The sequence below is a fragment of the Melospiza melodia genome, chromosome 1 (assembly GCF_035770615.1).
Source record: "Melospiza melodia melodia isolate bMelMel2 chromosome 1, bMelMel2.pri, whole genome shotgun sequence".
Taxonomy (NCBI): Eukaryota; Metazoa; Chordata; class Aves; order Passeriformes; family Passerellidae; genus Melospiza; species Melospiza melodia.
The window spans coordinates 164,942,650-164,960,148 of NC_086194.1; the positions used below are offsets into that span (position 1 = coordinate 164,942,650).

The following is a 17,499-nucleotide window of genomic DNA, read 5'->3' on the forward strand; positions in this document are numbered from 1 at the left end:
CGGGGCAGCTACTCTGGAAGGCAGACATTGTTAAATAACAAATACCACCCATTCCTCCTCCCTGCCTTAGCTTTTATATCTGAGGTGATGCCATAGAATATCCATTTGGATAATTTGGGTCAGCGGGCCTGCTTGTGCCCCCTCCCAGGATCTTGCTCACTCCCAGGCCCTTGACAGGGGAGCATGAAGAATGTTACAGAGACAGCACAGCTGCTGTGCCAGCAGTGCTCGGCAGCTGTGACCGTGGTCACAAAGGGTTTTCAGGATGAGAGAGAGATGAGAATGTTGATTCCATGATCAGAAGGCTTGATTTATTATTTTATTATATATATATAACATTATGACTATATTAAAAGGAATAGAAAGAAAGGTTCTCAGAAGCTAAGAACAGAATAGAAAATAATTATAACAAAGAAAGGTTCTCAGAAGCTAAGAATAGAATAGAAAATAGTTATAACAAAGGAGCTCTCTCCGACTCTGTCCCAGAGAGAGCTCGGTCCTTGATTGGCCATTAATTGTACACATCCAACATGGGCCAATCACAAGTTCACCTGTTGCATTCCACAGCAGCAGATAACCATTGTTTACATTCTTTTTCTGGGGCCTCAGCTTCCCAGAAGGGAAAATCCTAAAGAAAGGATTGTTATGAAAAAATGTCTGCGACAAGCAGCAGCAAAACACTTGTGTGTTATCAACACCCCTCCAGCTACCAATGCAGAGCACAGCATTGAGAGGGCTGCTAAGGAAAAGTGACCTCTGCCTCAGTCAGGCCCAATGCAGTCTCCATCCCTTATTCCATACCATTTGAGTCATACTCAAATCCCACATAATTTATATATCTTCCTAGTGTTCCATTCTATTTATTTGTCATTACTGGGATCCATTCTTACCCACACACATAACTTAAAGTATGTCCCTAAACCATCTCCATACCTGACCCACATTTTCATTAACCTTTGTCCCTCATCCTTTCACAGATAAATATTATTTTGCCATTTCATGAGCTTCCTTCACCCCTCCGGATCCATGACTTGGAGTACAGTGAGCTTCTGATCCTTGATAACTCTGGCTTCTTGGAGTGACTTTGGGTTTCCCCTGAGGTCCTCTGTGCACTAGGTTACAATGTAAGATCTAAGCCAGTATGTATTCTATCTGTTAAAAACAGGTGGGCCAGTGTTCTTTATCTCTTCCATGACCCATCCCTCATAACTCTCTCTGAGGGGGATATCTTCTGTTAATGGGCCATCAAGTCTCTGTATGACTGATAAAATTATATCCTCCCATTGTGAGATGCTCTGCCCAGAGGGAGGAGCCAAGCATTCCTACCTGGATATAACCTGGGGTTTGGAGCACGACAAGCAGCCTTATCCACCCAGAGGAAGACCCCGCCCATCTACATCACCACTGAACCATCAGAGGAAGACCACATCCTTCTACAGGATCACTGCTGCAACAGAACCATATCTATTACTCCAAGAGGAATGCAGCCACCATTAGATTGGTCTGCTACCAACACCCTTAACAACGGGGTTGTATTCTGACTCTGTCAGTGTTTTGTACAATTGCATTTATTTTAATTTTCCTATCAAATTGTAGTTCTGACATGGGGTCTTCCACTGGTTTGCTTTCAAACCAGTACACTTTACCAGAGGCTCCAGGTGACACCCTGCTGCAGTGTAGAGCATGTTCTGCATGGCTGGTCCTGTCAATACAGGACCAAGAGCTGTTTCCTGTTTGATCTGCTCAAAGGCCTCCTGTTGTTCAAGGCCACAATCAAAATATTTCTTCTTCTGGATCACTTGCTAAAGGGGCCAACAAGCTGACTATAACCTGGAATGTGCATCCCAAAAAACTCAATTCCTCTCAAAGCACAACACTCCCGAACCCCACTAGGCCTAGGAAAGCTTGTGTTTCCTTCCTGTTAGCCACTGAGGACAGCTATTTTGTTAACCACTTCCATGGATTGCATCTATCCTACCATTTTATTTCCCAAGAACTTGATCTCTTGTTGTTATGGAGGGAGGGAGGGAAAGGTTAGACAAGTCCTGCCTTTGACTCAGATTTCTGGCAATAGCTCTGTTCGATGCAGCCTGCACACCAAATTGCTCTCGCTTGCAAGTTCTTAAGAATGGCTGATTAAGTCTATTATAAAATGAATTATTTATTGAATAGATACAAGATTAACAGATACAAGATTTTAAACGGAATACTTACTAAGCAGGACAAAACAAAAAGAATTATGAGTAGATAAAAAATACAGTGCACGATAAAAATGCTACCACTAAATTGATGATGGAGTACATATAGAATCCTTTCACTCAATTTCCAGAAAAATAACCACAAAGTTTGCATCCAAACTTTGGGGAAAAGCCCTACATGTTTTCAGGGTGTGTGTAGGAGATTTCTGATTTGGTGAAAGTTTTGTGGAGCTTTTATAGTTTGTAAAGTGAAGTGTCTGTCAGTCAGAAGTTCCAGCTTATCTCCTTACATCTTGTTCTCAAGGCCAAATGTTTATTGTCAGCTGGGAATTCCACCTCTGGCACCAGAGATAACTCCCTACCAGACAAATGTCCAGCCTGGGTGATCTCACCAATTCATGTGAGGGGGAGAATGCTCAGAATCACACCAGCTGACAGAACAGAGAAGCTCTTCTGTGGTAGGGTGAGAGTCCTGCCACACCTGTGCAGGTTTGTTTAGCTTACTTTGTTTTATGGCAAGAGCAGCTTTCAGAAGAATTCGGATTTTTTTTTTTTTCTTTCTCAAAAACTTCTTCTGCTGTATTGCCCACACAAGGACATCATTGATATGTTGCAGGTGTTCTGAGGCTCCACCTTTTCCTGTGCAGTCTGGGTCAGTCCATGGCAGATGGTTGGGCTGTGTTTCCACCCATGGGGCAGTCAATTCCAGGTATACTGGACACTCCTACAAGCAAAAGCAAACTTTGGTCTGCACTCTGCTGCCAGAGGGACTGAGAAAAATGCATCAGTGATATCAATTTGGCTGCCTTTGACTCCTGCTAATATTGGAATTCCAACACATCCAGCACGGTGGCACTTGGAGGCAGTGTGACTTCATTCAGGCCACGACAATCCACCATCAGCCTCTACTCCCCATTAGACTTTGCCACTGGCTACATGGGGCTGGTGGAAACATATCACCAACCACATTTGGATGGTAATAAAATGCTGTAGTTGCCACCCATTTATAGAATCAACCATAAAAATCCAAGGTTGGAAAAATACGACAAAAAACATATTAACAAAATTATTTGGTGTCTCATTATACAATTAAAACATTTCATTTTCATTTCATTAAATGCCTTTGAGTGGCTTTCTTTAGTGGTGGCTGAGCAAGCAATGGAGTCATTGCTATGAAAACTCCTGTTTTTCATTACAGAAAGCTGAAATTAATGTTATAATGGATTATAACTGCTCAGCAACTGGATTATTAATGTTCACTAATGCACCCATTACTCATTTCTGTGAATGAGTAATGAATATTCCCTTATCTCTTTTTCTTTATCTGCAACATTTTACAATTAATATTATCCTTCTTACACAGGTATAAAACCATTATCAGGTTTCTATTATTCCTGCATTATATTGTTATTGGGATATGTTAATTTTTGGGGATTTTTTTACTTTATTTTTTTCTTTAAAAGTTCTTGAAGAGCTCATTCTCTTAGACCATTTAAAGCTAACTAATTCTTGATACCTTTTGAACCTCCATGAGCACTTCAAACTGAAGTACTTATTGCTGCTTGCTGTAAATACTGAACATTTCATTGCAGTCTTAGGTGACTTACTAATCCAATCATAAAATGAAGAATCTTTTGCTACCAAATTACTCATGTAATTCACATTTTATTATTGGCTGCTGAACAAGATGTTTCAGTCTCACATTTTCGATACTACTCAAGTGAAAGCTCTAAAAGTTCTGCTAATATAATAATCACAGGATCACAGACTGGGTAAGGCTGGAAGGGACCACAGTGGGTCATCTGCTCCAACTTCTCTGCTCAGGGAGGGTCATCCCAGAACACATGGCACAGGATTGTATTCAGACAGTTCTTGAATATCACCAGTAAGGGAGACTCCAGCAACTCTCTGGACATTCTGTGCCAGTGCTCAGTCGCCCACACAGTAAATAAATTCTTCCTCATATTCACGTGGAATTTTCTGTGCATCAGTTTCTGCCCATTGCCTCTTGTGCTATTGCTGGGCATCACTGAGCAGAGCCTGGTTCATCCTCTGACACCTCCCTACAGACAGACAGACATTGATGAGGTCCCCTCTCTGTTGTCTCTTCCCCAGGTTGAACAGGCCCAGCTCCCTCCAATTACCTCTCTTGCTATCCACTGGACCTGCTCCAAAATGATGAGCATCGTTTTTTAAAGAACTTTTTAAAGCAGGTCACTTGGGCCATGGAGTTTTGTGCATATGTGGACCTGCATGTGTACAAACTGTTGCTCCAGAAGATTTAGGAGATATTCAAGCAAAACTGGCCAGTCCACTTTGATGGGCTTGGGATGAGGGGGTGTAAAACCAGATAGTTTGGCTGCAAATTACCCATGCAGCAATGTTTTATATATGCAATTCAACTTTTTCTTAATCTTACTGGGTAGTTTGATTGTCAGCCAAATGTGGTCGAAGTATCAGGTCCATCTTTCATTGACAGTAAATGAAAAATTGGCATTGGACAAAAAGGTGTCCAGACACTCTTCTGATGTCCTCATTAAAATGAGAAATTCTTGTAATTCACAACTAAATTTGCTACCCATTACATAACACATAAGGAAGCTCAAAGAGATCAACACGTATATTCATAGACTACAGCTGTTTCCTCTGTTTTGAAACTGAATTAGAAAAACAGTTGTTTTAAACAACAGCACTACAATAATGCTAAGGGCTTTATTAACTTTTATTAAGTATTACATACCAAATGGTTTATGTAATAATGTAATAAAAGAAGCCTGCTTTGAAACATATCAGCTGTCTTCAAACAAACCTCAACCCCAACACTGTATTTATTCTGCTATCTGAACTCTGTAAGGCTACTCCACATACACAGATGTGTTTAAAACAATAAAAATGGGGCAAAACATTTTGAAAACCCTCAGAGAATAAAGGTTCTTCATCACAGAAACAGGAACTATAATGTCAGGCAACTTAAATTGGTTTTAAACTGTTTTAAGAAATCAGGATGCTACTCACAGTGTTACATTTAATATCTGTGAGCAGTGGCTCCAACCTGGCTTGCTGCTTGTTTTGTTTAGACAACGAGTAAGATCTAGCAATTGCACTGGTTGCCAGCATTCTGCTGAAACCATATGGCATGACGAGAATGTTGAAGCCTGCATGCCCTTATGCACAGAGAAAAGAAAAATGAGACAAATAGCTGGAATGAAACACTTCAGTTAAGAGAGCAGACTGTAGCTGATGGTTAGAAAGATGATCTTTGAACTAAAGCTGCATCTGAAATGAGTTAAAACCATAATAATAGGTTTGAATTTTTGGCTGATTAAAAAAAAATTAAAACTTTCCTCTAGGTTTCAGAAAATGAGGGGGATTATTATCACCAGCTGTACTTAAAGGACAAAGGGCAAATGTAGATCTATGTAGTTCTGACTGTTGTTGGCAGAAACCTTAAGAAATTGGCTGCTAATGCCAACATGTTCTGCTTTGCAGGCAGTAACTCAATACACATATTTATGGAAGGCTGAATGTTCACTGTGTCTTATCACTTTCATTATGTTTGGCCCCAAGAGTTCAAAGCCATAAGCTGTATTTCAGAAATGATATAAATGAATAAGAAAGACTACAGTTTATTCTTTTAACTTGCTCAGTTGCACCCACATGTGAGAGCCTGTCCAATTCTCCCAAATTAACATGTTTTGGATACTGCTGAAAACTGTGAGACGTATAGACATCTCAGTTCCTCAGTTTCACATTTTTAGGGATTGTTTTCAAGGAACACAAGTGAAACACTGATCCTGTTTCTACTATTGGTGAAAGGAAAGTTTCAAGTAGTTTCAAAAGCGTAAGAAAATGAAAGGCTAGTTTTTAACAGATGAAACAATAGCAGAACTGAAGAAACTGAAAGATATAAACTCAAATGGATTGACATGTTCTCCTTTAGAAGGAACTACAACAGGAAATGGGTTTTTAGGGCTATAGGCTGGATCAATGGACCAAGACCAATGCATGAGGTTCAACAAGGCAAAGTGCCAGGTGCTGCACTTGGGTCACAATGGCTGCAGGCAGCACTGCAGGCTCAGGGAAGAGTGGCTGCAAAGATGCTGGTCAACAGTGGCTGAACAGGAGCCAGTGTTGCTCAGGTGGCCAAGAAGGTCAATGGCACCTGGCCTGTATCAGCAACAGCGTGAGAGCATTGAGTCTCACTCTGTACTCAGCACTGGTGAGGCCACACCTCAACTTCTGTGTTCAGTTTTCAGGTCCTCATGACAAAAATGACATTGAGGGGCTGCAGCATGTCCAGAAAAGGACAACAGTGCTGGAGAAGGGGCTGGAGCACAAGTCTGATAAGGAGCAGCTGAGGGAGCTCAGAGTTTTTAGCCTGGGGAAAGGAAGGTTCAGGGCGACCTTCTGGTTCCCAACAGCTGCCTGGAAGTAGGTTGGGTCCAGGTGGGGGTCAGTCACTTTTTCCAGGCAAAAAGCAACAGGACAAGAGGAAACGGTCTCAAGCTGCAGCAGGGGAGGTTCAAGCTGGACATCAGGAGAATGTTCTACACTGAAAGGGTGGTTCAGCATTGGAAAAGGGTGCCCAGGGAGGTGCTGGTGTTCAGCCACTGGACTTGGCACTCGGTGCCCTGGTCTGCTTGACAAGGTTATAGGTGGGGTTCAATGATCTTGGAGGTCTTTTCCAACTTCAACGATTCTGTGAAAGACCCGTTTTCCCTTTGCTTGTCTGGAAAATCTGGCATCAAAGCCATCAGTTCTGGAAGCTGGCAGTATTATTTCAAGGAAAACAGACTAAGAGATTGTCCTGCCTTGGGTTTCACTGGGGTTTGGTATCACGGTCTGTGTAGGTGAGTTTTCACACCTGTGAGGTGTGAGGTCTGTGTAAGCCGGATCCACCGGACTCGGCACCAACTCCCGCCCGAAGCACCGAGCCGCCCTCACGGCGCGGGGCCGGGCACGGGACACGGGACACGGGTAGCGCCGCCCCCAGCAGCCGGCGAGCCCACGCCGCAAGTGCTTCTGGGAGTTGTAGTCCGCTTCGGCGGCCTCCGCCCGCCCGGTCCGCGCCTGGCGGGGCTCAGCCAGCCCCATAACCCGGGGCTGTCCCTCCGTGCCATTATGGGAAGCTTGTTCGTCCGCCAAGACCCCTCGGTGTCCTCGCTGTGTGGGAGGGATGGACGGAAAAGGAGACGGAACTACTCCGGATAGAACTACAACTCCCGGCGTGCACTGCGCTACAGAGCACTTAACCGGGCGGGGGGAGCCGGTGAAGATGGCGGCTGCTAAACGGAGCCGGATGGGAGGCTGAGGTGAGTTTGGGGCAGCTGGGCAGTGCTCCACTCGTATTCACCCTCGCAGTCTCCTCGTTGCGATCTCTCTTTTCTTTCTCCTTCTCCACGCTTGGGAACGAGGAGGACGCGCCGGAGGGTTGGGCGCTGAGGGAGTGGCGGGAGGCTCGGGCCGCCGGGTTGGCGGTGAGGAGAAGCCTCTGGGCATGGCCTCAGCCTGGACCCGCCGTGGTGGCGGCTCGGGCGGTCCCTGTGGGCGCTGCTCCCGGCGGAAGGGCTGGCAGGGTGGCAGGCTGGCTCCCGGCGGAAGGGCTGGCAGCTGGAAGGGCTGGCAGGCTGGCTCTCCGCCTCGGATGGTCTGCTCGCCGCGGGAGCTCCGGGGACAGCGAGCGCATCCCCCGCTTTCCCCGGGCGGGGCTGTGGCTTTGGGAGTTCCCTCAGCAGGTTTTCCTCAAACGGACCTTTAGACAGCGAGATAATAACTGAACACAGTGCAAATTGACAGGAGGGCGACACTGTGAGCTTTCTTGGCTTCTTTAAAGTTAATGGTGCATCACGGAGCCATGCTTTAGGTAATTGAGGTGTGGGTTCACAAATCCTGTTAATGAAAACAATAGTACGACGTTTACTTTTGGATACATCCAGAAAGTTATCCCGTGGTCCTTTGAGCTGAGATACAAGGAAGAAAATATTGTGGTTTACATTGTGTCTGTGCTGCTGTAGCGCTTGTGGGAAAGCCTATAACTAACTTTAAACCAGAGTTTGAGTTGCTGTATCAAAACCCAGTTTGCCAGCCCAGGTGTTTCACTTTGCAAAGCTACGTGAATGTTTGCTGTGCAAACTGGGTAGGTAAGCTAAACCCAGAGTTAACAGCCAAAGTTTTGGGATTTTATAGGTAGTTACTTCCTAAAGCACTTGTAATTAATTCTAAATAATATGAAATATTTTTCTAGTATGGGACATCTTGGTGTTAATGCTCTTAAACATATGATAAAATTTCTTTGAGAAATTGGTGGTTTGGAGTTGAGATCTTGATTGTAGTGCCCTGATAGGCCTAAAGGCTTATCCATAGGCTTTATTTAAGCCTTTTGACAACAATTTTAATATTTGTCTAAAAAAGGCCGCTAGAAGGAGATTGACTTCTGATTGAGGGAAAAACCTTACAAAAATGTAATAAAAGTACAGTTTGTGTTTCAGCATCTGTTTTAGATGTTAGAAATGTTTGCCGTTCGTGATGGACGGTAACTTCTCTCTACTTTTGGTCCAAACTCGTGCAGTAGAAAAGAATGAACAAATTTTATGTTGCATGAAAGTTGAAGGGGATGTGAAATTACTCACCAGAGTTGGCAATTCAAGTATCATGATAAAATCTAAATTATAAAAAGTACAGATTAGAAACAGCTTTGGTTGGTGTCAATGACTTTTAACTGCCAAGCCTAGCTCCGTAAGGGATCAATCCTTGTCAAGTGACCACACAATTTTTAAACAATTTGAAGATAGGTACTTTTTTGAAATGAAAGCAAATCATGTTTTCTGTAGTTGCATTCTGTCTTGGATAAGAGAGCAGGGTTGAGCCAGCTTCATACATGGCATTTCCTCTCCAGATGAGAATCAGATAATTCAGATTAAAGTCAGGTATTTCCCAGAATTACTGTGGTATGTAAATCCATTTTATATTACATTTTTTGGGTTCTGGGAATCACAGTTGGAGCTTAACAGTCTATACTTAGGAATGAACATGTGATTTATTAATCTTGCATTGCACTGGCCATTTGCCTACTTTCAAAGCTAAAGGCATTGATTAATTTTTCAAAGAGGAAATATGAGTGGGGAGCTAAGTGATTTATAAAGTAAATGTGCAGTGGATTTTAATTTTTCAGTTCATGCCTGTGTGGCTGTGAGAGGTGCTTAAGCCTCTGCCTTTATTTGGCTTAAGTTGGAGGAAGGGAAAGGAGCCCAGATGGCAATTTCATTTTGGAGACTCAAAATCAAGTTAAATATTTATGGTGTTACATAATAACATAACAGAGGGCTTATTGGAAGAAAATAGAAAATCTCAGGTGTGCTGACTTCTCTTTCTTTACCTGTAGCACAAGGTTATATAAATTTTTCCATTTTAGGTCTCTTGAAGAGGTCCATTGTATTACAGGAAAACAATCTCTGCTTTTCTGGTTGGCTTTCAATGCCATTTCTGGAATCTTGTGATAATAAGAAATATTTGTGCTTATAAACTATCCTATAATTTCAGATCCTGGGTTAGTTACTGAAAAAAAATTGGAACAAACTGTATTTTTATCCTTGTTGCGATGAACAATAAATTGGCCTTGGGTTTCCTTGCCAAATGGTGTAAAATCATCTCAAAAGAAAACTGAAAGTTTTTCTGTAGAAAACAATTTTATGTGTCATGAAAGTGTTCCTCTATCTTTTAAGGCACATTCACTAGCTTTGCACTTTGATTATAATTACATTTAGAACTATTGTTATATCCTTAGAAAAAACACAATGACTCTTAGTCCTCCACAGAACAGCAGGTGTGATTTTGTTTACCCTCTTCATATGCAGGAGTCAGGTGCTTTGGTGAAGAAAGCAGTGTGCAGTATTTGATATCCACAGATTGCATCTGGTGATCTGTCACAGGTCACTAATTGACATGGAATGTGTTAAACAGCAAGTGTTAGGCCAGAAAACTAAACGGCATCACATGATTTTCCATAGTTCTCTTTTAGAGAATTAGCTAAGTTCTGCTTCATCAAATTCTGTGAGGGGGTTTTCCCTCTTTTGTTAGGTAAAATTGTAGCTGAGTGACAAATAGCTGAGCAAACTCAGAGTGGGGAGTTTCTTGGTTTGGTTCTGTTCTGCTGTAACAGGTGACAGCAGCTGTGGATGAAACTTTGTCCTAGACCAAGTGAGACAGAGATTGAAGACTTTATGGAGAGGAAATTGTGTGCTCTGTTCTGCATGTAGAGGCCAGGCCACCTCCATGTGGAATTTTTGGTCCTGTTGCAGATCATAAAATGACTAAAACCCCAGTGAATTATTTTAAAACAGATATTTTCGATATGTCTTAGTTGATACAACTTTTCTAGAAATTTCTGCAGAAAACTCTTCTTAAAATCTTGTACAAGTGAGTTGACTTTGCTGGCAGCAGTGGCTGTGTTTAAGGAAAATGTATTGAATTCCTGATTGCTGGAGATGGTCAGTAAAACACTTTTGAATCTCTGGCACTTGACTCCCTGAAACTCTCACCAGGTTCTCTGCTTCTTTATTTTCTTTTATGTCAGTAAATCTGATTTCTGTAATGTTTCAGCTAGGTCCATAACTGCATTCTGAACCAGAGATTTTGTTTCTCCATGTGTCTGTTGGACATGACAATCTGCAGCACATTTCCCTTTAGAAAATTACACTGTTTCTCATGCTGCCCTTGGAGAGGGACATACAGCTTTCTAATAGATGGCATATTTTACATAACTTACTTTGAAGTACTATTTTTAATCCCAGTTGCTGTCAGCAAGTTGTAACCCTTGATTGAAATGCATATATGAGAATAAAGTTTATTTTTAGCAACTATGAACATTGCTTTAATATGTGTTCATTAAAACATACGTTGACCAAATGAAATGCTTATTCTCACATTATCCATCTGTGGAATTACAATTTTTTGGTGTATGTATACATACAATTATTAGCTGAGTATCTTTTATTTAAAATTTATTTTATTTTTCAAGAAAGCAATACTCAGTATCATTAACTGAGATTTTGTTCTTATTTGTGGAAAAGTACATTTGTGTTGAGTTTCCATTTTACAATTAGTAAATACAGAAAAATCTTCAAATAATTTGCATTTTAGTGCTAATTAGAGGGACAGTATATTTGGCTGCTTTTATATCCAAAATAGATTGTTGTAACTTCAGATGAGTTCATTTTATGAATATGTTTAATTGCATCAAAAATCCTTTGAGCTGCTATTGTGTACAGGAGATTGCACTCTGATCTGAAATCTGCCTTTTTTGATACTGGGAGAAAAATGCCCTAGAAAGGGCCACACAGGTTTTTCAGTTGTTTTTTGCAGTGTTGAGCAGAAGCCTCTCTCAGGCATTTGAGCAGGGCAGAGCTGTGGTTCAGAGCTGAAGTGGAAATATCCTGTGAGATGAGCAGGATTTATCATCCTAAACAGTGGCACCTGGGAAGGTCACAGTACACAGCAGGAAAATGTTTACTCCAGCATCAAAGGCAAGAGCAGAATGACTGCATTTCAGGAACAGGCAAAATTACATCTAGTCTGGTCAGCTAAGAGGATGTCTGCATTTCTGTGGTAACAGCACCTCTGGTACTGGAGCTGAAGAATGCTCATTCTGCATGGGTTACTGAGCATATTTGGATGTAAAGTGTCTGAAGCTATGGTCCTGACTTTGTTTTTTTGTTTGTTCTCTTCATAGTTTCTTATGTTTTTACAAAATTGAAGACAGATCCCCGATTAACAATGCCTGGCAGTAAGTACTCTTATCTTAAGTACATTAATACAATATATGGGAGTGTTTGCTGTTATTTTCTTTGGGGTTTAAAAATTAAAAAAAAAAGGAGAAAGAAACATTATACTTGCTGTCATTTATAAGAATTCTAAGATGTTAATATTATCTAGTCTCTGCCTTTGTAAATCTCCATATATTTTACAAATAATAATATGAGCTTTGCATTTGCCTTTTTGATTGCAGCTTCACAGTATAACATTGAATTTTATGATTTAGACTGTGTTCTGAAATAGTTGGATTCAAACCTAAAAAAGATTTTTGATATTAAAAATCTATATTTTGATATAGCTATAATGCTATCTTTGGAAAATGACAACTAGTGTTTATAGAAGATAGAATTGCTATTTAGGATAAAAAGTGATAAGACTTAAAATTTTGACATTCAAAGTTAAGTGAGATTTTTGAGGCAAATGTTTCTATGAATCAAATTATTTACCTTCAAGACTAGCAAATTTCTCTAACTCAAAGGATCAAATTATAAAATGTGTTAGAAAAATATAAAATTAACTATTCCTTTAATAATTTTTTCTGTTTAGAAAAAATTCTATGTGATCTGTAGTAAGATTGCTAACACCAGTCTTTGGATAAAGCAATCTGCTTTATCAAAAAAGTTACAGTACCAGTCACACTGAGTGCATTCTGATACAGGTTTGTAGTGAATTTCATGGATGCTTAATTTCACGAGGAAGTCTTTGAGCATTTGTTCATTGCTGTGATTTGTAATAAGCTGTGACTCTGGGGCACTAGAAATGCCTTGAAGTTGTTCTGTGTTGTGTCATTTGAACCCTGATCATGTCAAATACCTTACTGGAAGTAAGATGTGTCACACCTGTCATGTGAACGAGTGAGTGGAATTTTTTTAACCAATTAAACTGAAAAAGTAAGGCACTTTTTTTTATTTGCTTGGGATTTTTTTGTTTGGTTGGGGTATTTTGTTTGGGGCTTTTTTGTTGTTCTTATTTTTGTTTGTTTTGTTTTGTTTTTGTTTAAACCAGAAGTGCTTATGTTTAGGGTCATTGATATCAATGCAAGTAGAGTTTGCATCACTGCAGTCAGATGGGAGCTACAGGAGACCCAAATAACTGATTGCAATGTTTATCTGTGCAGGACATCAGAACTACAGAGCCATTTATTTATCTTTGCCTGTGTTAATGAGTGTAACTGCATGGGTGAAGAAAAGGAAAGCTAACAGATGTGTGCATTGCAATTCTTGTGAAACAACAAGTATTTTCATAATATTTTACTTCCAAAAGTTATGGCAGTGAAGAAGTACAATGGGATTTTAAGGCAAGCAAGCATCCTTTTGTGGCTGGTTGTCCTTCTAATCAATAGAGGTAGAGTCTTCAGGAATTCAACTCTGTTGCACGTGGAAAGGAAATCTGCCTGCTAATTTAGGCTTCCCCACAGGTTCCATAGGATTCTTTTCAGAACATATTGATGAAACAAGCTGCTGCTGCAATTTTACTTTGAAATTTTAAAGTATTTGTCCTTGAAATCTGAAATACTCAGTTGTTTCTGAAGGCTGGGGGGTTTTGTGTGGTGTTTTAATTTTATTTTATTTTCACATTAAGTTCTCTCATCCCACACATAGGAAGTGCATATAAAACTTATTCCTAAACAAAAGGTTGTTATGGTGAGATATTTTCCAAAAATATCTCTGTTTTCTGTCATGTTACAATGAGTTCTTTACAAATGAAGTAGAAAAACAGTGTCTAGTTAACAGGAAATTTTGATAGACTTCTTGGGTCATACTGACCAACTCGCATATCCACTACTGTCCTGCTTTGTTTCCTGGGTCTGTGTAGCAGTTCCTGGTGGTCATTTTATCCCTCCCTCCCTTCTTACAGTAGTTGAATGAATGTATAGGTCTGAAGGCAGTGTTCTGGAATATCATGAGAGATCCAGATGACTGGAATTACACAGAGACTGAGTAAAAGCTTCATTAGTCTTTCTGGGGAATTCATCTGTACCTGGTGATACTTCAGAGGTCAGTATTGAAGTTACTGTGTGTGAAGCACTGGCAGGACAATGTGCTTTTTAACTCCTTCAGTATTAACTGTGGAAAAACAGGCATGAGTCAGGGCTGGGCTGTGGTACTGAGAGGGGAGATGAGCAAAGGTCATTTAGCCAGAGGTGATGGGTGATGGATGCTCTTCTCCTTCAGCCTCAGCTCAGCCATGAGTTGTTCATTGCATATTTGGATTATCACATTTTCTATTGATGTTTCTGCTTAGCAGTCCCACTTAGGAATGTGGGGATTTAGTGCTGCATTAAGTCCTAAAAAATGTTAAGATTTTAGTCTCAATGCAGTTGTAATAGCCCAAATAGAAAATGTTCAGTCTGCTCTCTTTACCTTGAGAAGTGATAAAGTGCTTGGCTTTGCCCAGCCATGACATGGCATTTGTGTTGACATCTGCAGTGGAGGTGAGGTGCTCTGGCATTGCTGCAGCACTCGGATCAACCTTGCCAAGGTGTAGCTTTTCCCTGCACTTTTTATGTTTAACTTTATTACAAGTTTTTCTTGTGCAAGTAGAATGGATATTGATAAAAATGGTTTCAGATATGGATGGTGTCTTCAGCTGAAGCTGAAATGCAAATTCTGAAATGTTGAGGAAACAAATGTAATTTCTGATTGAGTACAGTAGGAGTAGGTTTGAACCACAGGTGTTTTAGTAACTGTTTAAGGTGTGCTTTATCACAAAAAAACTGTGGAGTAAAAGGTTAAATAGTGCTTTTATTTAAAAGTGAAACCAAAAAATATGTAACTAGATAGCCTCTGCAGTAGAGGCAGTATGTGTTTCTCACTTGCTTCTTGTGCTCTTGAGTTTCCCTGTTGAGTAATTTGTGCAGATAATTTAATTTAACATACTTCTGTTATGGAACATGGGTGGTTTTGGTAGGTTTTTTTATTGGCTGCATTTGGACTGAAAATGCTTCTGCTAAGGAGGGAAAGCATTAGCTAAGTCATACCAAAATATTTGTTGAAGACTCTCTTTTTGAACATTATGTTCTAGATATTCACACTTAATCAGATGTTTGAAACACAGCTTGGTAGATAGTGAGGTTTTTCTTTTCTAGAAACAGCTGACCTACTTACTGCATGTATTCCCTGACTTCAGTGAAATGTTTAACTGAAAAGGCAGCTTTTATACTAAAATGAAATGTCTTGAACTGGAAGAATTATATGTGACACAGGTGAGAGTACCTGTTGTCTATGAAAATATATTTTACTGTGGTAGCTCTGTGTTTGAATTTTTTAAACTTTTTCTTAGCTTGTTCTTTTCTCCTTTGGCTTATGCCATTAGCATAACTATATCTTTGGTTTTCAAGGTTTTGTTAATAATAATTGTAAGTTAAATTGTTTTTTACTGATTGGCAGGTCCTTACGATTGACTCTAACATATAAATTAAGAGAAGAAATAAATAAAAATGAGGATTTTGCCAAATGTAATGTTCCCATGTTCTTCCTTTGATTTATGGCTGTGAAATGTAGTAATATATACACCTCCCACACTCTTCTGTCAGATATTTATCAGTTGGAAAGGGACCATTCTGATTTAAGAGGTACATATATTAGTTATGTAGAAAATATTCCATGATTTGGCCTGTTCTTGGTTGCAGTGAAGAGGCAGTTTTGGTGACTTCACAATGGCTCCAAGCATTGTGTAGCATCATTAAAGTACATAATATTTTATTTCCTTGGCCTCCCAAACACCATGTGGCTTTTTGCCCCTTGTCTGTGCAGAGGCAGCTCCTCTGACAGAGGTGGAGGGTGCTGGGGGCTTCCCTGCTTTGTGCAAGGTGAAAACAAACACAAATGGAACAATTGAGTAGTGCCTGTCAGTTTCTGTGTTCATGCGTGCTACTTCTTTCCTTGTGTTACTTCATGGTCTTCAAACAAATAAATGACCCACTCCTCCCTCAAACCCAAAAATACCCATCAGACTTTAGAAATTATAATTTTCTATGTGCATAGAGTTTCCTTGCCAAGTGTAGGAGGGAAAACAGCACTTGAAATGGAATTTGAAATGAGTGAATTCTTAACTGGCATTTAACATTTTTAACACATTTTAAGAGGCAGATAACTTCCTCATTTTGGTTTCTCCTCTCCCAGCAATTTTGGGAATGTAATTTATTTGTGTTTTATGATTCTCGTTTTTGTGTATGTATAATAAGTAGATATTAACAAGATTGGTAATGGGAAGGGAAGATTTATCACCCTGTAAAATAAAACTCTAGAATACAGTAACTGGAGATGTGTTCCTAAATGTGTCAGTAAAAATATTTCAAGGACTAAGCTTTCTAATGTTTTTAGTGAAAATCAAGCCAAAGTTCCCATTAATTACTGTCTCCACTTTTTCCATCATTTTACTTTTTTCCTCATCTGGAATATGTTTCTTGTGTAGCCTTCAGACTTTACAGTGGGACCTGCTACTTAATAAAACACTTTTTGTCATTTCTTAGTTTATTTTTTAGGCAGGAGAAACCCTCTTAATTTTATGACAGCATTATTGACTACTTAAAACAGTGTTACATAGGTTATCATTCTGTAACATTTTCATATTTCAGCTATTACAGAAGAGTTATATCAGGGGGTATCTGCCATTTTTGTTTGCTGCTTGAATCTGGTATTTTTAGGATGTGACACATCGATGGCCCTGTATCATGTCCTTTTCAACTACTAACCTGAGGGAGCACAGGAACTTGGAAAACAGCTGCCAGGGGAAGGCCATTGGGCTTGGGCTTCCTTTGGCAGTCTGCCACTTGCTAGGACTAGGCCAGAAAAGGGAAATAACTGTTTCAGGATGTCTGTAACTATTATAATGCTATGGTTGCAGAATATATAATAGATTCTTTGCATGCAAATATGCAAGAATTGCTTTCAATACGAAAACAGCTACAGGGGTTTTTTTTCAGCTGATTTTTAGGTGACTGCATTGAAAAGAAAAAGTAACTTCTCCAAATGTATCCTTGATTTAGCTAAGAAAAACAAAACGGGAACTTGCAGCTGGAAGACTGTAGCTCTTTGTGCATCTGTTTATTTAACTCATGGTACCCTAAACAAATTTGTGTGCCACCAAATTGGTGCCTCCTTATTTAATGAATACTCATGGATTTCTTTAAGACTTGTTGATTTGGAGCAAGTGTTCCTTTTGTTGATTTCTGTTAGCTGTCATTTCTATGTACACATCATTCTAGCACCATTGTGGAAAGTTAATGTTGAGGAGCAGTTCCATAGAGAGTCAAAACCACTCATATTAAGACAAGACATGATGAGTGATATCATTATCATCATTCATCCTTCCATTTCTTCCATTTGGAACACACTTTATTGTAGCCAAGAAATGAACAATGGTGTTGCATCCATTCCTTGTTAAAACACGAAGAAATAATTTTTTCAGTTGTTGTTACTTCTGTATGCACAATCTGGGCATCTAAAATAAAAAATGAAATTCTTTAGAGATGGGCTTCATTCAGTGC

At 39.9% G+C, this 17,499-nt stretch overlaps 1 protein-coding gene across 4 annotated transcripts in view; it reads left to right on the top strand.

Moving 5' to 3' along the window:
- Positions 1-7,408: 7,408 nt before the first annotated feature.
- Positions 7,409-17,499, top strand: part of EFR3A (EFR3 homolog A) — a 75,341-nt gene continuing 65,250 nt past the window's right edge. For 2 of the 4 annotated variants that reach the window (XM_063174292.1, XM_063174311.1), the window contains exons 1-2: positions 11,624-11,816; positions 11,926-11,979. Coding sequence is in view for 2 of the 4 variants with exons in the window: in XM_063174311.1 (XP_063030381.1) it covers positions 11,970-11,979 (10 nt within the window). In the remaining 2 variants the exon portion in view is untranslated. Of the gene's footprint in view, positions 7,511-11,623; positions 11,817-11,925; positions 11,980-17,499 lie in introns of those variants that run through there. The other 2 variants (XM_063174300.1, XM_063174291.1) reach the window with 2 other exon arrangements.